The sequence below is a fragment of the Phoenix dactylifera genome, chromosome 15 (assembly GCF_051530095.1).
Source record: "Phoenix dactylifera cultivar Ajwa chromosome 15, Ajwa_hap1_PhDact_Kaust_v1.1, whole genome shotgun sequence".
NCBI lineage: Eukaryota > Viridiplantae > Streptophyta > Magnoliopsida > Arecales > Arecaceae > Phoenix > Phoenix dactylifera.
Window position 1 is genome coordinate 25,327,337 of NC_143204.1, and position 23,793 is coordinate 25,351,129.

General features: G+C 42.4%; 1 protein-coding gene across 6 annotated transcripts; it reads left to right on the top strand.

Moving 5' to 3' along the window:
- Positions 1–2,103: 2,103 nt before the first annotated feature.
- LOC103723535 (BOI-related E3 ubiquitin-protein ligase 1-like) lies at positions 2,104–21,850 on the top strand. 6 transcript variants are annotated; one of them, XM_008814478.6, is made up of 4 exons: positions 2,104–2,780; positions 3,658–3,770; positions 18,942–19,297; positions 20,634–21,850. In XM_008814478.6, the coding sequence occupies exons 2-4, from the start codon at positions 3,665–3,667 to the stop codon at positions 21,177–21,179; spliced, it is 1,008 nt and encodes a 335-aa protein (XP_008812700.1). In that variant the 5' UTR covers positions 2,104–2,780; positions 3,658–3,664; the 3' UTR covers positions 21,180–21,850. The 6 variants fall into 6 exon arrangements, with proteins under 6 accessions (XP_008812700.1, XP_088567448.1, XP_008812698.1 ...); XM_088711322.2 differs by having other exon boundaries at positions 2,165–2,780; positions 3,085–3,770; positions 18,926–19,297; XM_008814476.6 differs by having other exon boundaries at positions 2,449–2,780; positions 3,658–3,776.
- The last annotated feature ends 1,943 nt before the right edge of the window (positions 21,851–23,793 follow it).

A 23,793-nucleotide genomic window follows, 5' to 3' on the forward strand; every position in this document is an offset into this window, starting at 1 on the left:
AAGGGGAAGATGCAGAAAGAAGAGAGTTCCAAGAAGAAGAAAAAGATGGTTTCCAATGTTGTAGAAGTTGAGGAGCTGCCTGAGTTTGAGCAAGCAAACTCTAAATTGAGCCTAATGGCGAGAAAACCTGAAACATAAAAAAAAAACAGATCTAAAGGTACGAGAGGAACTCTTCCGCTTAAAAATCCAGGTGAAGTAGAGCATCATTAAGGCTATCGTAGATCATAGAAGCTAGAAAAACCTCATCTCTGAAAATCTGGTTTAGAAGATGTAGTTGAAGACTAAGTCTCATCCACATCTCTACCCTCTTGGTTGGATTCAGGAGGATGTTGAATTGAAGATTACTAAGTAGTCTACCTTCAAATTTATCATAACTGAGACATATATTGATAAGGTGATTTGTGAAGTAGTTCTTTTATATGTTTGTCAGGTTATCTTTGGGAGTCCATCCATATATTTGGGATCGAGTTGCAATCTTTTACCAGCATTTGAAGAAGTATCATCTTGTAAAGGATGGAAAGGAATTCATGATCAATGCCTCCAAAATATAAGATAATATTGACTTTGCAATTGTTGTCCAAAGGAAGTGACTTATTAATGCATGTAATAAGTTTGTGATGATGGTACGAAAATCTGATACTACTTATCAGAGGCCAAGCTCTTATTCTTTGGTTTCATTGACTGATCTATCGAGATCAAGACCAAGGAGTCGCCATAGTTGTCATCGATAAGGAAGGACAGTAAGGAGTGTCCCTACCATGAAGTCCAGATGCAGGAGCAGAGCAAGTAGTTCGTTGAGACTCAAGAGCGAAGAAGTGCCAAGCCAGAAACCATCTCCAAGCAAAGCTAGGAGATTCAACCACAAGATGGAGAAGCAAACATTTTTCCATCTTCAATTCTGATTTAGCGGAGGCTAAATCTCCTAAACAAGGGGAGCCCTGATATAGGAGGATCCTCAGATTTGATATGGACTACTTTGGCCACTATGAGCGGGGCTAGACAGAGTTCAAGAGTGGGATCCGCTACATCAGAAAGCCAAGTCGTAGGTCAAACTTCTGAAGGCCATTACTTGGCCATATGATACCCGATTAAGATGATTTTGTTTTCAAAATTGGGTATCTTTCTAGATCTACAACTATAAGGTTGAATTGGGATGAAATTTCACTATTTAGACTCCGAAACGGGCTGGTCAAACTGATTTTTTTTCTTTCCGATAAGACTTTGATCGAGCGTATCTCTCTATCCAAGAAGAATCAAGCGAGCGATAGAAGGCAGAGCTGATGTAGAAGTCGAGATCTACCTTCTCAAAACTTTTAGCTTTTAATAAAAGATTTCTACTAGAGATGTTTATTTTAGGAAAGAGAGTCCTACTAGATTTAGGAAGAGGAATCCGATCCAAATTGTATTAGGACGAACCTCACATTATAAATAGAGGCTATGTACTTTTTTTTTTAATAATCAATAAAAAACTTAAAAGTCCTACTTTTGAAATTTTTCTATTTTTTTTCTAGTTATCTTTCGAGATTCGAGTTGAGCGAATTGAAGAAAATATTTTTTTCATAAAGAATGGTACATTGGCTAATCTCCCTTGAAGATATAGCATTATATTAAGTGTTTTCACGTCTGCACGTTCACAAAGTTTACAAATTGACTATTCATCCTCTAGAAAATAGAGTTGCGTTGGTTCTACCATCTAATGTAGCCTTATATGAGTCTGGTGACGTGACGTCATCAGATTTGATCGAGTCATAGCCAGTATGGTAGCTTCGAGATCTCTTTGACATGATTTAACTAAGATAATCAGACGGTCAAACCAAGCAGAGTAGAAGCAATCGATCTTCAAGATCAAACTCCTCCAGATCTGTTAGACAACTTCTTGACTCTGCAGCAAGCCGACTAGAGCCTTCTCATCTCAGATAACAACCAGAGATGCTGAATACGGCTAGCATCCACTCATCTATACGATTACGACATGTCCCGCCATTATTACTGCATGATCCCAAATCATTACAGTGTATCCCGACGGTTACAGTCCGAATCTCATGTAGTTACAGTGGAATCTCCTACGGGTTGTTAGAACGCGATCACCAAAGATAACTCATCAATCCCGAAGTTAGCGAGATCGCGAAATTCTAAATTCAGAAACACCGGGCAAAGCTGGTTTATACGTTTCAGGCTTACAATCGGATGATGCCGGTAACTGATCGATCCAACGAGCATCCACAACCATGATGGAAGTTGGGATGCAAATCCGACGCGAGCTCCAAGCCGGCCGACTCAAACGGATGGACAGATAGGGACGCCGAGCTCTGAGTTGCTAATCTCAAGGCGAACGCCCTGAACCAAAAATCAAACGGCCACGTGACTCCCATCCCCTGCGGCGGCCCACGAGCGGGAGCACGATCGTCGCTTCCCTCAGCAACGACTATTAGCAGTTTATTTTAGAGAAAAATCCATTTGCAAAGTTTAAGAGGGGAGAGCGGACGGTGGAACTCCTCCTTCCTAAGCGAACTCGGAAGAAATTCTAGTAATTTGCCTGTATATACAGAAGAGAAGGGGAAAAAAAAAAAAATACAGCGAGAGAACGATATATTCGGATTGAATTGATTGCTGGGTCCATTCCTTTCCGTGCACGCGCTTTGATTCCTCCTCCGATCTATGTGATATATCATCGCATCATTATATGATCACGGAGCCGGCCTTCGGGGACGAATTCTGAGCTCTCGAATCGGCTAGCCAGACGCCACAGATCCGCGCGATCGGAACCATCCCTGTTCCTGGTTTGATCTGCCTTCCTCGGCTCTCTTTTTTTTTTGTTTTAATTGCTGTTTTCAATTGTTTCGTTAAAGAAAAAGAATGGAGAAGAAGAAGAAAAATATTGGGATATTGGGTCTGGTTGGGATGTTCTCACGGCGATCCTTGTGCCTTCTCCATCGAATGGCATATCGTCGATGCAGATCGTCGTGTTCCATCACGCGTGCTCCTCCTTTTCATCCGTTTATCATCATCATTATTATTATTTATTTATTTTGGATACGAGTCCGCTTGCAATCTGTTTATTCAGTATTCATCTGCTTTGTATAGGTGCTGATGTGGCCGCTGCGATGGTGTCATGCATGCTTGTTCTAATCTGTTTTCCCTTCCAAGCCTTCTTTTTCCCCCACCCCGCTTTTAAGCTTATTCTATTCCCTGTGATTCTTTTGCTATTCGTAGTTTCTACTTTATATTATTTTTGTTACTGGTCCTTGTGTTGTAGAATTATATCTTCTCGCCATCTGCTGTCGATTTAGGTCTGAGATAGGAAGGGCTTTATTTAGGAGGTCGCCTTGATCAACCATTTCCTCTGTTGCACTACCATGGCCTCTTGGTTTGTGAAGCTAGGCTTCGTTCTCGTGTGATATTTATCTAGAACTAAATGTATTTGTTCTCCTCTTGGTCTCATAGGTTTGATATGATAAGATCATTATTCCTATCTAGTCTCTCAAGATTTGTGTGTATTTTTTCTTGCTGCAGTTTTGTTGGTCTTTCGTTTCTTAATCTGCTTTAGCATCTTCCACTTCAAAGTTCTTGCGTTGCTTAATTATGTATTCTTGGGGTACTAATTGATCATGGAATTGCAGCGGACAAATTATTAACCTGATATGGTGCTTTTTTTAGGAGGAAAATGTTCAGAAGCAACAACTCCAATATGATGTTGCCATCTGTTCTGGAGGCTAATCAGTTCCATTATGACTCCAGTGCACCTACCCAGCTTCAGTTGTTTGGAAACAGTGAGTGTGAGATTTCTGAACAATTAATACCTCTGATTTATGTTCTTGCTCATCATTCTTCGACTCTAATTAAATGCAATTACCATCTCTCACTTGTGCACACATGCGTGTTCAACTCGTATATCTGTTTATGTGGTAGCTGTAATTCTCTATATGTGCAACTCTTGCATGTTGGTATTTTTATGAATTAATGATTCATCAAGTAAAGATAGCTGGATTTCTCCTTATTAATGTTAGAATGTAATGAAGGATGAAAACTTTGCATCGTTAACACGTTCAATCCTAAGATTGAATCTTCAAAACCTTAGAGTGGGAGTCTTTTTACGCTTCGAAAGAGTGTAATGCAAGCTCAAATGGCCAGACAGATACCAAGGAGTATTGGGTAGCCCATTTTTCACTATACTCTTTATGTCGGGTTGTATTGAACTTGTGTGCTCTTTTATGGACCAGTATATACCAATATGCACTATGCATTGGAATATACTACTGTACCATACTTATTCTAGCTGACATGGTGCAAGCCAGCATCTTAATCCTGGTGTGCTGTGAGAAGAATATATGGATGTTTTCCTGCAACGAAGTTGACAATATTAGTGTTGCCACGTGCTTGCAATGCGTGCTTAGGTGATCCAGATATGTGATTATGAAGGGAGGAATTAATCATAGTTTTCTTCACTCATGCATAGCTCAGTATCATTCACGACATGCCAGATGGTTATGAAAGGACCCTAATGATTGTGCAGTCTTTCTTTTAATTTTTTTGTAAAGAATACTATTTATACCTATCCATTTCGGAATCGTGCATTGCAATTATGCATTTCTCCTTAGAAATGCTTTAGACATATGCAAAAGAGGAGTATATATATCAAAATAGAAATGTACGTACTGGTTCCTATCATATCGAGTTTGATATGTGCACGTCAAGTGATCCTGCATGAAGGTAACCAGCTGTTAGTCTGCTCACTTCCTTGGCCTGTGGAATGTGTGTTGTATGTGGGAGGGATGGCATCAACTTCTCATGTCTCAACCATAATTTTATGCTTCTAATTTTTTTTCTTTTTAACCTGTACCTGCACAAAATCTTGTTCGTATACCTTCCTTATATGTTCCAGGTAGTTCAATCTATGAAAATGCTTGTAAGCGAGATGATGCCTTCTAAATAATAGTTTAAAGTATAGATACCAGAAGTGGTGCGGATGTGGGAGTAGGTTTGGTTATGGGTATGCGGAAGGGGGTCTCTTAGAAAAATGGATAAGGAAATGCTTTGAGAGGGGTTGTGGGGGCAAGTTTCTAGAGAGATTCCAAATTGGTTGTGCTACCCTATGTGGAAGTTTCATGATAAGGTTTAAGACCATCTATGCGTTGTTGATAAACACATGAGATGCAAATGGAGGGTATTTTAGGAATAATTACTGAAATATAAAATGTCATCATTTATCAATAAAAGATCAAAATATTTGTGTTTCCATTATATTGACCGATGAAAATATGATTACTTCAATGATGGAATTTTATATCACGTGATGTTAAATGACTTATCTGGTGTTTCTAGCCCCAAAAAATAGTAAGAAATGCGATGGATATGGATTGCTTGTGGATATAGGGGGATCTAAGAGCCAACTAGTTTTTCACGAGGCAATTTTTCTGAACGATATCTTGAGGTTCCGGGAGATGTGTCATTGTGCATAAGTAAGTGTGGTATTCAAGATACCTAGTGGATGACATGAAGTTGCTAGCAAGGTTCGCTGTTTCGATACCGGACTCCGTACTGGTGCTACACTAGTATTGTGTCGATATGGTACGGTATGAGATCTTTTCGGTATGCCGAGTATTGGTTCTCCTCTTGTACCGTACGTCTTGTACCGTCCAGTTTGGGCTGGTACAGCGAACCATGTTTGCTAGTATACAAAAGGAGAGTAGAATAATGAGATTTTAAGAAAGATAATGGTGCGGACACCAGTACCGGACCGCCTGTGACGCGGATCTACAATTGTCGCAGGAGGAGGGTCCAGCCACTTTCGTTATGGCTGGACTGATTTGATGTTAGTTTATTTTATGTTGTTATGTTGATTGGGTTTATGTACATTTTGTTATGTTATGTTAGGGTCTTATTGGGATTAGTTTATTTGGAGGGACCTTTTTGTATTTTGTAACCCTATATAGGTCTATGCATTTGTTGATTGGGTGATGAATGTTTAACAAAAATTACTTCCCTTCTATTTTCCCTCTTCTCCCTTCTCTGTTCTTCTTCATCCTCTTTCCTCCTCTTTCCTCTCTTCTCCTTCTTTCTCCCACTCCTCTCACGAAGCAGTGCTGCATCAGTTTAGTATCAGAGCCCCTGGTTTTGCCTCTGTTGCCAAAACCATCTTCTTCTCTGGGCTGCAGTGAGACAGTACTCCAAAAAAAAAAAAAAACACCTTCTGTTGCCTCCTCCCTCTCTCTCGGATCTCGCACCAGAAAAAAAAAAGAGGAACCGTTCTTCGTTGGCTGGTTCTCCCCGTCGTCGCACTTGAGCCCACCGCTGCCATCAGTCGCCGCCGGCACCGCCGGAACTGCCTCACAACGCCACCACACTACTGATTTCTGCTGGAGAACGTCGGCCCACAGAAGCTCCACCCTGGTGTATGGCAGAGCAGCGTCGGATTCCAGGATTCCGATGGGCGCACGAGATCTACGCTATACCCCGAGCGCCACAGACGTTTGAGCGTGTTAACGGGCCGAGCGTGTTGACGGGCCACGCGCAACTTGCGTTGCCAAAAAGAGAAGGAGCATCGCCTCTTTTCTTTCGTCTCTGTCTCTCAGACCCACCGTAGCAGCCGCCGGCCACCGCACATAGGAAGAGAGCCGGAAAGACACCGCTAGTGAGAAGAGAACCAATGTCGGAGCGGGTGACCGGTCGCCGGCCACCGCCACTGGCCACCGAGATCCACCTGCAACCGCTGGCGTGAACTTCGGCATGATCGGCCGCCGAGAACCACCTGCAACCGTGGGCGTAAATCTCGGCACGCTCACTTGAAACCGTCGGTGAGTTTCAAGTTGGTTAACGGGTAAGATCCAAACCCGTTAACCCTCGTTCAGTAACCCGGATCCGTTCCGAGATATAAAAAAAAGAAAAAGAAAAGAAAAAAACGAAAGGTCACGTGACCTTCACGTGACTCCCGCACGTGACTTCCGCACGTGACAACCGCAGGAGAAAGCACGTGACTTGCACGTGCTCTCCAAAAAAAAAAAAGGCGTACCTTTCGTCCCGACGAAGAAGAACCCTAGATCTAGGGTTCCGCCGCCCCCGTCGACGCATTGCTACCCACGCACGCTGAGTCGCCGCTCTTGCCGCCGCACCCCACACTTCCGTAGCCTCTTCGCCACTTCCGTCGCCTCCCACCACCACCACCACAAACGCCCCCCCATCTCTTCCTTCCTCCTTCATCTTCCCGACCTCCCACCACCTTTTTCCACCCCTTTTCCACCCCACTAATGGGAGGATCGGAGGGTCCTGAACCCTCCTAAGCATCTTCTACCACCTCACGGCCAGTCGACATTCGGCTGTCCAACTGCCACCGCTTTTGCCCAAGCTTCACGACCACCCTTCCGCCGTTGAAGAACCGCCACCTCTTTCGTTTCTTCCGCTGCCGCCCCACCTCCCTTGCTCGCCGCTGCCTTTACCTTGGCTGCCGCCTTCATTCATCTCAAGCCCATTCACCTCCCCGATCCCCCATCTCATCGCTCCATTTCCCCTCTTCCCCTCCCCGCTTCCACAAGTTCACGGCCACCCTTTCATCAGGCCCGCGCCCGACCTTCCTCGGGCCCGAGCCCGAACGTCTTCCTCCCTTTGGACCTCGGCCCAGTGGCCTGACCCAATTTTGTCGACATGGACCCAGCCCACAGGCCTGCTACGTCACTGCAGAGCCCACTGCAGCTTGCCCTTTTCCCTCCTTTCTTCGGACCACGGCCCAGCAGGTTAGATTTGCGCCGATTAACGAGCCGGTTTGCCGCACTTGAATCGTCATCTTCCACCAGATCAGGTTTGCCCTTTCCTGGATATTTTGTTTGCTTTCATTTTGGCATCAAATAGTTGTTTTGTGCTTGGTGGCATACTCTGAATATCCAAAACACACGCTTTCACACACCTCCACGCAACACACAGCAACCCTTGTGACAACCCTCTTTACTATTAATTGTAGAGCTAGCTATCATTGGGGCCTACAAGGTTCTGTGACACCTGATAATCCACTGGACACCTACTCTACTTGACTGCGGCTACTTGTTGGCTTGCGTCCCTTTCTAGTTCCCAGTTTGGAGTATTTCTCTGTTCGAGCATAGTCTTGTGTTATATTGAGCATCCACCTTGCATTTTAATCGTTTTTGCATGCATTAGGTCTACTTCACATCATTATTGTCATCTTATGATAGGATAGCATATAATTAAGTTTAATCTTCATATGCACCTTCGTAGTAGTCGTGTCCTCTCACATTCCGACACCCAGTTTACCATGGACGACTGCATCGAAGCCCTACTGAAAGCTGTTGAAGACTTGACCACTGAATCCACCCATACCAATGCCCGCCTTGAGTCGGTTGAATCCTCCCTACATAGGCTCATAGAATCCAAAGAAGATAGTGTTGCCCACTTCCCCAATCTCGACTTCGATGAAACCCTGGAACTTCACGGCTCTGTCGACAGGAAAATTTTGACACTGTACCCTTACCAGGACGTCATCATGCCTACCTATGCCCTAGAGGATCGGGCACCATCCCTAATGCTGACCAGGGTCATCGCTATAATGTGGAACCTAGACAGCCTCGTGACTATGAGGACGACGTGTTGAAGGACATTCATGTTGAGGCCCCCACCTTTGATGGTCGTCTAGACCCAAAGATCTTTTCAGACTGGATGCACGAAATGGACCACTTCTTTGAGTGGTATAATTTGTTTGAGGACAAAAAGGTCCGGTTTGCTAGGATGAAGCTAGTTGGTCGCGCCAAACTTTTCTGGCAAAGCGCCAAACTTTTCTGGCAAAGCGCCAAACTTTTGCTAGCTAGGAGACATCAACCCGCGATTATCGATTGGGTAGAGATGAAAGAAAAACTGAAAGAAAAATATCTCCCCTTTAGCTACCAAGATGATCTTCTCGACCGGTGGAATACCTTGCGATAAGGCAATCGGTCCGTTAGTGATTACATCGCCCAGTTTGACGAATTTATGATGCGATGTAATGTGGAAGAAAATGAACGGATGGTCCTGAGCAGGTTTCGACGAGGTCTTAATGATGAGCTCAGGAAGGAACTCATCCTTCGAGAAATATCCACCCTCGACCAGGCCTACGCATTTGCCCAGAACTTTGAGCAGGTAACCAGGTCTATATTTGCTCGACGTTCTGACCTTCGCGGACCACCCACCAGCACTTCCCTTTCAGGATCCCGACATTCGCTTGGGCCCACGCCTTCTAGACCTATTTCCTCCAACCCTCCTTCTAACTGGGACAATAAGGCCAAGGGCATTCTTGGCGAAGCCCCAAAGGCAAGTTCCCGAATCCAATGCTTTAAGTGCCAGGGTTTTGGTCATGTCGCTTCCCAATGTGTGAACACCTCTCTTGTCATTGCAGCGCAAGAACAAGAGGATCATGATGATGAAATAGAAGAACAAATCTATGAACCAAATTTAGACGACATCCATGACGTCGATGATGACCAAGAAGAACGTATCGACACTTTAGGATGCATCCAAACCACAACTCCATCGGTTGTGACTGAATCAACTCAGTCCGTTATGAATGTAGTACGGTGTGCTCTCGCCCAACCCATGGAACAGGCTGACTAGAGGCGTACTTCGATCTTCCACACTTATCTTAAGTGCGGAGACAAGGACGGTAAAGTTATCATTAATAGCGGAAGCTGTATTAATGCAATATCATCAAATATTGTCTCTCGTTTGGGTTTGATTCCACTTCCTCAGACCCGACCTTACAAGGTCTCCTGGATCGATACGTCTTCTATTCAAATCAAAGAACGATGTCTCGTCCCAATTCAAATTCTTTCGTATAAAGACACCATCTGGTGTGATGTAATTCCGATGGATGTAGGGCACCTAATATTGGGAAGATCTTGGTTGTTCGACCTTGATGTCACCATCTTTGGTCGTTCTAATTCTTGTTCCTTCATATTTGAGGGCAAGCGAATTAAACTTAATCCCCTACGGTCTAGGACACTTGACGAGGGCAAGAAGACAAGTGAGACAAAGGGCAAGGAACTCCATATCTTGAGTCTGTCCAAATTTGAACGGGAAGTCTCTAGTGATTCTATGGTGTACGCTTTACTTGTCTTCGAAAATCAACTGATTCCGCCAAGCGAGCTACCATCAGAAGGTCAGCTCATCCTTGAGGAGTTTTCTGAAATTTTTTCTGAGGACCTCCCGGATCACCTGCCGCCTTTGCGTGACATACAGCACGCTATTGATCTAGTTCCGGGAGCTGCCCTGCCTATTCTACCCCACTATCGAATGAATCCTTTTGAGCATGCTGAGCTGCAACAGCAAATTAACGAGCTCATCCGAAAGGGGTTCATTTGTGAAAGTTTAAGTCCATGTGCTGTACCTGTACTCCTAACTCCAAAGAAAGATGGCACGTGGAGGATGTGTGTCGACAGTTGGACCATCAACCGAATCACGGTCAAGTACTGTTTTCTCATCCCTCGTCTCGATGATATGTTGGATATGATGGCAGGCGCCACTATCTTCTCCAAAATTGATTTAAAAAAGTGGGTATCATCAAATCCGGATCTGTCCAGGTGATGAATGAAAAACGGCTTTTAAAACAAAAACTGGTCTGTATGAGTGGTTGGTCATGCCTTTTGGCCTCTCGAATGCTCCTAGTACTTTTATGCGAGTGATGACATAAGTATTACTACCTTTCATGGGCAAATTTCTAGTCGTGTACTTTGATAATATCCTCATTTACAGCCAATCAAAGGAGCAACACTTCGATCATTTACGACTGGTATGTACAGCCCTGCGGAATGCCAAACTTTATGCTAACCTTAAGAAGTGTTTGTTCTTTACTTTTTATGTCAACTTTTTAGGTTACATTGTCTTCTCAGAAGATTTGTCCGTTGACCCTGATAAAGTCACTGCGATAGTCGAGTGGCCTGAACCTAAAACCCTCATCGAGGTTCGCAGTTTTCATGGGCTTGCTACTTTTTACCGTCGTTTCATTAATGGGTTTAGCACACTTATGTCCCCAATCACTAATTGCCTAAAAAGGGGCGACTTCCAGTGGACTAGTGCTGCTGCTAATGCATTCTACAATATCAAGAAGATGATGATGGAGGCGCCAGTTATGCGTTTGCCTGACTTCAGTAAGGCATTTGAAGTGGAGTGTGATGCATTTGGCCTCGGCATCGGTGGGGTGCTCAATCAAGAACGCCATCCCATAGCATACTTTAGTGAGAAGTTAAATGAGGCTAAGCAAAAATACTCTATCTATGATAAGAAATTTTATGCTATAGTCCAAGCTCTCCGGTATTGGCGCCACTACCTGCTGCCCAATGAATGCGTACTTTACTCCGATCATGAAGCTCTTCGCTACCTTAACTCCCAAAAGAAGTTGAATTCTAGGCATGCCAAATAGGTTGAGTTCCTTTAGGAACACTTTTATCCTTAAACACACATCGGGTGCCTCCAACACTGCTGTTGATGCACTGAGCCGGCGAGTGACCCTACTCTCGACTATGTCCATATATGTTACGGGCTTCGACAGACTCAGAGATGACTACTCCTCTTATCCCGATTTTGGCGAACTCTACAAAACCATTATTGATGGACATGAACCCTCAATTGATGAATTTTATCTTCAGGATGGATATCTGTTTAAGGCAGTGAAGCTCTGTATCCCACGGACATCAGTAAGAAATTTTTTGGTGTGGGAAGTACATGCCGGCGGTCTTTTCGGACACTTCGGGCGAGATAAGACCATCGAAGAGGTAGAACGCCAATTCTTCTGGCCTAGCCTAAAACGGGACGTTGCTAAAATTACTGGCCAATATCGCACATGCCAACTAGCCAAACACTGAAAACAAAACATTGGTCTCTATACTCCCTTACCGGTACCTGATCGTCCTTGGCATGACATTAGTGTGGATTTTATGCTTGGTCTTCCCCGGACCGCCCGAAAACATGATTCTATTCTTGTCATAGTGGACCATTTCTCCAAAATGGCCCACTTCATTCCATGTTCCAAAACCTCGGATGCTTTCAAAGTGGCCAAACTCTTCTTTGATGAGATTGTTAAACTTTATGTCCTTCCCCACACCATCGTATCTAACCGGGATGTACGTTTCATGAGTTACTTTCGGAAAACTTTGTGGTACTCGGTTGGTACGAAACTTAAATTTTCTACTGCTTACCATCCACAAACTGACGGCCAAACAGAAGTGGTAAACCGAAGTCTGGGTATATTTTTACGGTGCCTTGTGGGTGAGCATACTCGTAACTGGGATTCAGTTCTTCCTGTCGCACAGTTTGCTTACAATAATTCGGTCAATCGATCCATAGGCATGAGTCCATTTGAGGTTGTACATGGTTACAAAGCTAGAAAACCTTTAGATCTTTTACCCATGTCACCCTATGTTAGGATTTCTGAGTCTGCGCACGCATTTGCACAACATATTCATGAGTTACATCAGAAAATCCAAAAGCGCATCCATGCTAGTAATGCTCAATATAAATTACATGCTGATTCTCATAAACGGGATAAAATATTCCAACCTGGGGACTATGTTGTGGTACGTCTTTGGCTGGAGCGGTTTCCGCATGGGACCGTTAAGAAACAGCAGGCGCGTAGCGTGGGGCCATTTCGGATATTGCACCGGGTGGGCACGAATGCCTATGTTATTGAACTTTCCTCTGATTTTGGTATCAGCTCTACTTTTAATATTGAAGATTTGGTTGCTTACAAGGGTCCACCATCCATCCCAGATGACCCTTTTGTTGAGACCTTTCTTGAGCCTACTACTTCCCATATTCCTGATTCTATTCCATCTTCACTTCCTTTGCCTCTCCCACTGGCACAGAAAGAACTTATTGATGTCATTTTGGATGAGCAAACCATTTTATCCAGTACTGGTAGCATTCAACGGTTTTTAGTTCGTTGGCGTGGCTGCCCAGAGTTCGAGTCGACTTGGATCACGCGAGAGGAGCTTCAGCATATTGATCCAGACCTCTTGGAGTATTACCAGAGTTACACTGCGCCACGTTCGTCGAGGTCGACTTCTTCCGACCCGGAGGGAGTTGGTGTGGACACCAGTACCGGACCGCCTGTGACGCGGGTCTACGATCGTCGTAGGAGGAGGATCCAGCCACTCTCGTTATGGCTAGACTGATTTGATGTTAGTTTATTTTATGTTATGTTATGTTGATTGGGTTTATGTACATATTGTTATGTTATGTTAGGGTCTTATTGGGATTAGTTTATTTGGAGGGACCTATTTGTATTTTGTAACCCTATATATGTGTCTATGCATTTGTTGACTGGGTGATGAATGTTTAACAAAAATTGCTTCCCTTCTATTTTCCCTCTTCTCCCTTCTCTGTTCTTCTTCATCCTCTTTCCTCTCTTCTCCTTCTTTCTCCCACTCCTCTCATGAAGCAGTGCTGCATCAGATAACTTATGAGAGATTTTACATTCTAGAAAGAGGATGTAAATTTGCTAGTATACAAGAGGAGAAGAGATGCATGTGATCGTTGGAAAGATATTTAAAATGTGATGGATTTTAAATTGTGCTTAAATTGCCATATTTTATAAATTGATGGACTTTAAAGTCAATCTAAGATGAGACATTTTAATTTACTCCCAATTAAATTCAATGTTATGAGGGGATTCATGGCTGCGTAAGTATTTATGGAAAATCAGCTAGTTGATTGAGCGAGTGGGCTGCTATACTACTTTAGAAGGGCGAAAGATAAGTGGAGATGCCAAACATGAAAAAAGCAATATATTGAGTAGAACCTAAACAATTGGAAGTTGAAATCTACACATTTAACTACGTGATAAAGATTTCATCATCTAATAATTGCGAAGCAAGTAGGAGCAATGAGATATGTATTTCAGGCAGCAAATTTGTCCTTGTGTGCATGTTCCTGTATATTCTCTATATCAACTCTTTTCAAGATCCATAGTGAGTAGTGAGTAATGAGGTATGTATTTAGAGGCAACAAACTTACCCATGTATGTTCCTTATTCTCTGCAACAGTCTACATCAACAGTTTTTCAGATCTAATGGTAATCAGTGGCAGGTGAATTCAACTGAATTCAGCAGATTGAGTTTCTTCATTCCCATTTTTAGTTATTACAATGGGTATAAGTCGGGAGATTTCAAAAGCCAAACTATTATGAGTTGAATGACAGAATAAAATTCTTCTTATCATTATTAAGTTACTATAATCAATAAATCTTGCCATCTTGGTACCGGACCCCATGCTGGTGCCACACTAGTATTGTGTCGTTATGGTTACGGTACAAGATCTTTTCGGCATACGAAGTGTCGGTACGCCTTTCATACCAGGTACTGGTACCGAATTGGTACAGTACGGGGTGTACCATCCGGTTCAGCTCGATACGGCGAACCCTGGTAACCAATGTGAGAATGTTATTGTTCGTTGGAAAACCAATGCAAAGAATGTGTTTGTGTTTTGCTACCCATAGTAATAGGGAAAGAGTTTCAAATCTGTCTTTTCAAATGATCTTTTGGTTATTATAAGAGCTATGATATGGAATTGGATGTAACCATTTTGATTGGCAATTCTATTATTTAAATGAAGATTGGCCTATCAAACTACGACATATTTAATGTACTAGGTATTAATTTAATTTATTCTGTTTGTTTCATTTACTATGTGATCATACTAGCATCTGGTTTGCTTTTTTTTTTCTTTGTTTGTTTGCTATCAGTTTATGGTGCTACTTATTATTACTATTGTTGTTACTATTGTTTTCCCGTGAAGTTCTCATGCTCTCTTTCCCTTCCTCTATTTTTGTCAGCTTAACATTTTCTTCTGCATAATATATAGATTTTGCAATTCTGTGTTGTTAATCAGTATTTTATATGTCAACATTCAGCAATCTCCATAAAAGAATGAGAAGTAAGTGAAGAAGAGTGACATGCCATAAAGTTTTTATGAATTATTATTAACAATCCATCAAAAGTATTTAAACAACGCAACTTCTCATGCTAGTCATGTAGCCAAAACCTTAGCTATATATGTACGCAAGGTTTGCTGAGATGTATCAAATTGGTTGGTTCGAGGCATATTGAACAGGACTGGTCGGTTATTAGCATGGTTTAATCCATTGATTCAAAATGGAGAGAGAGGAAGAAGGAAAGAGAGGAAGAGAGAGGTAGGGATATGAAGGCTTTTGAGCCATCCCTATTGCTCTCTCTCCTCCTTCCTCCCTTCCTCTCCCTCCCTCTCTCTCCTCCCTCCTTGGCTCTCCTTTTGTTGGTATGCCTCAGAATGGTACGATACGAAACCGTATCGTACTGAACCGATTGTCAGCTGGTATGCCCTCCAGTACTGGATTAGCAAACCTTGTATGTACGTATGTATGTTTGTTATATATATGCATGTGAAATATCATACATTACCTTCCTCGCAAGAGTGATAGATGAAGACATTATGTTGTGCATATGCCCCGTTCAACCTTTTCTTGCAAACCCTTTATCTTCCCTATGCAAGGTATTATGAAATCTCATTATTGCAAATAATATGGAAACAACTTTTATAGACTTCAAGAACATTACTTTTATCAGTATCGTTGTCATCATTATTGCTATCATTGTTTATTAGACGGAACAGGGTGCTAGTTGGTTGTGTAGCATTTTGGCAAATTTTCACGTGACTATATATTTTTTTTAAATAATAATTTGATAATTAACCATAGTAGTCTGAGATAAATACAGTTCATTTCCTGTTTTGTCTTTTTGTTGAATAGTGTCAATTATACATGCTACATACCTAACCTAAACCAGCCCTCCAGAAATTGTTTGGATGTACAATCTCTTCCATATTATTTTTTTCCTCTACAAGAGCAATTCCACTCTTTCTAAGTTCCGGTCAAAGTCTTGCTTCTATTGGTGTCAAACTGGACTCATGGTTCTTTGTCCCTTATAATTTGTGAGGACTGCTACATGTTAGATCTAGGTCAGTTTATTCTGTTTGAACCATATGCATGAAGGAATTTCTTAACTAGTCCAAGTAAAATGTGTAAAGCACATGTACCTGACTTTATGTAATCTAGTCTCATATTTTATAGCTCTTGCATAACTGAGCTGATCTCTTTTGTAGTGAGGATGCAAAGATTGATGAAATTATGCTCTCAGGCCCATGTCATCTTGGGTTGGCCCCTTTTGAATCTTGTGCTTCCTCTATTTTGCGTTAGCTGCCATTTGATCCCTTGCATTTGTTAGTGCGATGAACTTTTCTATCTAAACCTTATCAGTTCAAACCAATGGTCACTATGCCAATATCCAGGCTTGTATCGGTTGCCTAATGGCACGGTATAGTATGCTTTTTCGTGCCGGGCCTCTACCGACATAGCAAAGAGGGTGGGGGAGAGGAAGAACGAGAGAGAAGAAAAGAGGGAGAGAAGGGGGGAGGGAGGGTGGCAGAGGCCATTGGAGGGCTGTGGAGGGCCGAGGAGAGGCGGAGGGAGGGCTTCACCCTCCGGTTCCCCTATTTCGAACAGAGAGAGAGGAAGGGAGGGAGAGGGAGGGTGGCGGACAGCCGTCGGAGGGCCGGGGAGGGGCGCAGAGAGGTGGAAGGAGGGCTCTGCCTTCCGGTTCTCCTATTTTGTTTGAAACAGAGATTTCAGAGAGGCCCCTTTTCTTTTTTGAAGAATAAAAAAGTGTTTTTTTGGAAAAAAATTAGTGAGGCCAGCAAGATGGTTGTTGACTTCACTTAAATTCTTCAAAATAGAAAAGAGGCCCCTTCAAGACCCCTGTTTTGAACGAAATAGGAGAACCGGAGGGTGGAGCCCTCCCTCTGCCTCTCCATGCCCCTCTCCGGCCCTCCGCCATCCTCCCTTTCTCTCCCTCCCTTCCTCCCTCTCCCCCCTCTCTCTCTTTTCCTTTCTTTCCTTCTCCCTCTCCCCATCCCTTGCCTATTTCTCGATGTGAAGGTTGAAACCATTCCAGTCTACCGCCGGTATGGTTGGATACGCCCCGAACCAAGCGGTTCGGGATGGTTCTGCCGACGTTGATTCAAACCATAGAAACATTGCCCTTATGATACATCTAATTCATGATGCCATGTCCTTCAATTGCTTTTTGACTGTAAAATGGAGAGGGATCATTGTAATAACTTTTTGTTAGAGAATTAGTTTGCGCATGAAATGGGGTATGAGCCATGTATTTGAGGCTCTTTTGGGGCATAAAACTTTGAAGAGTTATAATATAGATTCAAGTTTCTGTATTCAGTAGGCTACATATACAACTGATCAAGTTTTAAACTATATATTAGAATTTACACTTGTAGCTCTTTATTTTCCTCTCTTCCACTCAAGCTCCTTAAAGAAATTCATGCATAGTGGCATGACTTTTTCCCTCGGTCTTTTGTTAGATCCTCATAATTCTGATCTATGATCTTCTTAGATTAATAAGAAACCCAGGACTGGCCTCAAATGATTGTTATGTTATGATAAACTATGACAACCATATGATTGTTGGCTAATCCAAAATCTTGGCATGATGAGACAAGAGAATACAGATGCATCCACATGCAAACGCAAATTGATGTGTCAATTTGGTAATCAAGCCGGTGAGCATATCTAGGCCCAGACTAGACTTTATGTTCTGTTGGACTCACAAAATTCAATTTTTAATAATAGATAAACCATGTAATTCACTGCCATCATGATAATCACAACTTTAAATGTCTGAAGTAGTAATGATTGCATTATAAATTTCTTAAGTTGTAACAGAGACTCCAATTGGTCTGCTTTGATGATGGTACCTTTCCATTTGGATGATTATTCATGTTGTTTCAACTTCTTCTTGTTGGCAAACATAAATTGGTAGAATGTCCGTACTTGAAATAAGTGGCCTTGAAGGCTGTGATGACATTTTATGAGTTTAGATGCATTATGGACGAGTGCTAGTTTACATGTCCTATAAAGTTTTGCATCTGATTATGTCAGTCTTTGTAATGTTTAAAATAGACTATCAAAAACCTATGAAAACTTGCTACATTTTCCAGACTGTGGAAATCCAGCTAACACAAATGTCCCATGTCCAATTGTTTTGTGAAAAATGAGTACAGAGCTGATCAAGGAGCTTAAATCACCTTTTCTAGTTCATCCCATGGATATCGTTTAGCATCCATGGGATTGCATTCCAATATATTATCTGATAAGCAATCCTTGTTTATTTGTAATTTTTAAATGTTTTGCTAATGCTTAAGCAGTACAAGATGGAGAAACTGAAAGAAGTTTATTTTTATCAGTCAGGTTGATCTACGCTAGCTTTGGTGTGGCAAATACAATGTTGTTTTACGCAGGCCTCTGAATTATATTTAGAAATCTTGTCCTTTCAAATGACCATCTAACCCAAGTTGCATAATCCTTCATATAGTCTACTTATTGTTGTAAAAACTCTTTTTCCCCTCTGTTAATTGATACAGAACAAACCATAATGTTGATGCATGAAGCTGAATCTCCTACTTCTCTGCCTTCTAGACAAGCCAGGGCCTAACCAGAACTTTTTCAACCATTTGCTGGAACACTAGAACCCTGTCATGATCAAATATCCTGGATCCTATTGATTTTTGCCTGTTGCAATTAGGGTGCTGCGGCCAATTTTTTTTTCATTCAATTTTTCTGTATTTTTTCTGGTCGAATTTGCATGGCATTTCAGTCCATGATATCTCTTTCTAGCAAATTGTTAACTTGAGATGATTTTGTCACTACGCCTATAAGTTTTCCAATTATCTGCTTCTTTGCTAATGTATGTTATTTTCTTAGATAAAGCATGTAACTTGCTTGTATATATTGCTTTTGTTGTATGTCATGCAACACATAATGGAATCTTGCATTTGGTTGTCCAACTATTTAATTTACGGAATTGCTCTCCTGGAGCATTTTATCTCATTTAGACACATTCTTTCAATATAGCCAATTTGCATTGCAGTTCCTGCTACATGCAGTGTAACTCCTGTCAACAACATTGGAAACAATTATATATCTGCTCTAAACTGTTCAAACAAAATGAGGAGGGAGACAGAGGATATTGGAAGATGGCACAAGCCTCAGATTTCCTTGAATGATTTTAGTCAAGATAAGGCTGATCATTCACCAGGTATCCCTAATCCAAATGCTGTATCAACTGGGCTTAGACTTTCCTATGACGATGATGAACACAATTCTTCCATTACCTCTGCAAGTGGGAGCTTACAATCATTTCCTGTTGTCATGTCCCTTGGTGACAATCTGAGGACTGAGATTGATCTTCAAAAGGAAGAATTTGACCATTACATCAGAATTCAGGTACTCGTTATTTAATACAATAGTTTCTTTTTTGATTGCTTGCAATATGTTGATGCATGCAAAAAAAGATTATTTCTGTTGTATGACAGTTACTCTTCTCTTTTGCATATTTGTTTAATGAATCGAGATCCTCTGTAGTTCGGGGCTGGATGGAAGAGGTCCAGTCCTGTAATCACAGCTTTCCATGTATAGTTGCGATGGCTGTGATTGCATATGCCCTGCATGGTACATGAAGCACTGTCCCATGCCCTGCATATACCCACATGATTATGACCACTGCACAATACATGGACAACCATGATTGCAAGACTGGACCTCCAGTACCGCCCCAAACTGGAGGGATCCAAACTTTTCTTTAATCTGGTCTTTTGCCTGATAACTGTGAAGTTAGTCAAATATGTGTGTGGTTAGTTACTACTATGTTATTAATTGATCACTAGGTTATATGTTATGTTACTATATATATTCTTTAAGGCTTGGAGGATGGCCTCCTGCAGCTGTTTTCGGAGCTTGAAGCCTCTGTATTTTAATTCCTTCAATGCTTCCCCTGAGCCCTCATGTATGCAGCACCAAAACAATAGGAAAAAAATGTCATTTATCCCTTCACATTTAACACTGGGAATCTGATAGAGATTAGAGATTAGAGTCCTTCCTAATATCAATTATGGAAAGAAAGAAGCAATCAAGGTCATTCATTAATTTGCTTCTCTTTTGAAAAAAAAGGTTATGTGGATCTCACTTAGGGAGAGATCTAGTGCATCTTTAAAGGAAACGGTTTAATGCTGCCTGATTCAAATTCCAGGCTGAGTCTGCAGAATTTATGTCAATGGAACAGTAAAAAAAAAAAGAAGAGGAGAAAAAGGAAAAGCAAAGAATGAAGGTGGGAACTGTGTTATATGCTATGTAACAAACTTCCAATTCTTAAAAACGAGTCACTTGTACTTAGATTCACCAGACCCTTTCTAACATTTGTAAAATTATTTGCATTCTTATGTAAGAACAGCTTAATTACTTATAACACAATTTTTCAGCATTATAATCAATCTATATCTTTCACAAACTAACAGAGACACTAAATTGTGATAATTTATCTATGGACTATGTTGTTCTTCTATATCAAGTAACCCTGCTATGGAAAATAAATTTGTCTTGGACTCTGTTGTCATCTTTTATATTAACCAACCCTGCCATGGTAAATGAATTTGCTCGGTTTCTAGATGTTCCTACAGGCAATGATAGAGATTAATAATGTTTGGTGGGTCTTGTTTTCTCTATCATTTTTGCTTTTCTGTTTTGGAGTTGTATTGTATTTTATTTTTTTTCTTTCTATGTACAGGAGGGGCAAATCATGAAAGGTGTGAAAGAGATGAAGCAAAGACACATGGTTGCTTTCCTGAATGCCATCGAGAAAGGGGTTGGGAGGAAACTGCGGGAGAAAGAGCTTGAGATAGGGAACATGAACAGGAAGAACAAGGAACTCATCGAACGAATCAAGCAAGTGGCTGTAGAAGCCCAGTCTTGGCAGTGCAGAGCTCGGCACAATGAGTCTGTTGTGAATATGCTTAAGAACAGGCTCAAGGAAGCCATGGTACAGGGTGCTGATGATGTGAGGGAAGGGTGTGGGGACAATGAAGGAGATGATGTGGTCTCTTCTTACAACCCAGGTGGTGTTATTGGTGGTATCCTTCAAGCAAGCGTGCCTGGTAGCAGGCGAATGATCAGTGAGCAGATGGCATGCAAGTCCTGCAAGATCAAGGAGGTCTCTGTGTTGCTGATGCCATGCAGGCACCTTTGCTTGTGTGATGATTGCGAGCGTTTCATTGAGGTCTGCCCGGTCTGCCAAACCATGAGAAGTTTTAGCGTTCCAGTTTACATGGCCTGAGGGTTTGTCTAACCAAGAGACCATTAGGGATGGCCATTCCCTTAGGTTGTTGTTCTCTCTTTATATGTTTCAGTTCTCGCTCTGGCTTAGATGGAGAACCAGCAGTGGGTGGATTGAGCAACTGCATTGTCTAGCAGGTGCCGACGAGGCGTGGATTGATCTTAAACTTGAGAACAGTTTCGTGCCACCTGGGCCTATGGAGCCCGGAAAGGATGTGCTTTTTCTTGAGGGACCGGTTAAAAATAGGTGGTTTATTTTACACGAATTTGGAGGGAAGGGGGGAAAAAAAAAAATTCAAATACAAACATGCTCAGGTCCATTGATGGACGCATGGTTATCAACCATACTCAGGTCTATTGTTAGATGCATGACCATCTTTCGCAGCCCTGACCAAATGCTTACAAACTCAAAGCCAGGAAGCATGTGAGACGTCATCTGCTTTCCAAGGAGCGTATCATCTAGTATGCTTTGTCTGGGGGAAAGTAATTTGGGTGTGCAACCTGCAAACTACGGGAACTGAGATGGGTACCGGGATCTGGCAGCGGGGATGATTGCATGTTATACTCTATGATCTCTTTATCACTTACTCGTGTATTACCAGTCATATTGCCAGGATGGATGGATGTATGCCAGCAGTTACCTGTAGACATGATCTTCACTTTTTTCTGTCAGGATCCATGCTATTCTCACCAGTGTACCTGTTTATGGATGGCCTGCTCAAGTTCGAAGGCTTCCATATAACCTGGATGTTAAGCTCAGCGAGTTGGGCGGAGCTTGAAATATGAGTCCGCCGGCTAATTAGGTTGGACTCGGGATTAGGCCTTCAAGCCCGAGCTTGAAGGCTTTCGGATGGGCTTGGGCGTCGATTTTGAAGCTCGACGGGCTGGGTGGAGTCAAAATATGAGCCCGTCTGTTAGGCCTTTAAGCCCAGCCCGAGGTTGGCTCGGCCTGGATAACTTGGTAATCCTTCACCTCCTCCGTCCTCCTCCACTCTCTCTCTCTCTCTCTCTCTCTATCCGCTTTAATATTTTTTTAAAAAAATTAAAAAAATAAAGGGAGCTTGAGACCCAGCTCGAAGCTAGAGTAAATCTCCTGCTCGGACCTAAGAAATAGGCATGTTCAAGCCTAACTAATTTTAGTTATATCTTGGGCTAAGTCTGGCTCGACCCACTTGATGAATAGGTTTACTCATCGACCAGGATTCAGTTTTGTATGTGGGCATTCAACACCTGACCTGACCATATTTGCCGTCCTGAGTTGGGTGATTCCCCCCGTTGGTCATGTTCCTCGGGTAGGGTAGGTTTCAGCTTCAAGTCTCATGAGGTGCATCTTCAGTATTTGAATCTGGGCCCCTTTCTTTCAAGAGCAAGATAATCGCGCAGGTTTAGCCAGTGCTACGGTTGAAGAAATTTCAAAGTTTTACTGCTCTTATATTACAAAGATAATCGCACATATTCAAGAGCAATAGAACTTGTAAAATAGAGGTAATCTAAGAGCAAGATAAAATAAAAATAATACAAAGATAATTAAAAATAAATTAGATAGATTGATAATGTGGAAAAGTACCCCTTCTGAAAATACAATTTATTTATTTATACTAGAAGGCAAACAACTTAATAACTACTTATTCCATTCATGATGGCTCACGTTTAACCCTGGGCAAATGATTCCATCTACTCCCACTACTCATGTTCGTCGGAATGGTTGTGGCAAATGAATCTTTGTAGAATCCATCTACTCCCACTGGGCGATCGAACTCAGATCGCCTTGTGGGAGCCTCCAACTCTACTGGAATCGGGGCAGGAAAGAAGACTCAGCCAAGGTCTTCTTCCCCATTCACCTACCCCCCCCCCCCCCCCCCCAACTTGCCGAGCACGAGTCCACTTTGGGCCTGGCTTATTCGGGCTAGCCCACAGGCGGGTCTAGTTTGGATTGGGCTGGGCTTGGCCACTCCAGGCCGCCCATGAGCCCAATTTTTTTTTGTGTGTATGGGTGTGTGCGTGATTTTGGGCCAATTTTGACTAGGCTGGTCGAATGGACCAGGCCCAATTCGCTTAAAAAGACCAGATGCTACAGTTATTGCACGCCCCGTTAATCACAGTAACGGGCACAAATCCCATAGAGGGAAATGGGGGATTCTCAAGTGAGGGAATATCTCGACTCTAGTCTCTCTCTCTCTCTCTCTCTCTCTTCCATTTGTTTTTCTAGAGTTCGAGAGACTTGAACGTCCAACGGTTCCCCACCAGAAAAACTCCAGCAAGAAAACTTTATTTTCAGGTCGGTTCTGCAGCCTAAGAGATTGGTCGGTTGTATTATCAATATTCCCCGTTGCAAGCATCTAACATCTTCATTAGCCAAAGACATTCCAGTTTGGAGCGCAGCTGACCTCATCGTTGCTTCGGTCCCCCACCAACCTCAACCTTCATCTAGCGGCAACAGAGTCTATACATTAGCCTGGCTCAAAGAAATGATCGTTCAGGCTTGGTTTGGTTGACTAATATCCCTTGCAATCTCTCGTATGAAGAGTTGAAACAGATTATTTGGTACGGTTCACTTGGTTGCACCGCGATCCTTTGAATCCCATTGAAGAGCACAGTGGAATTTCAGTAGCAAA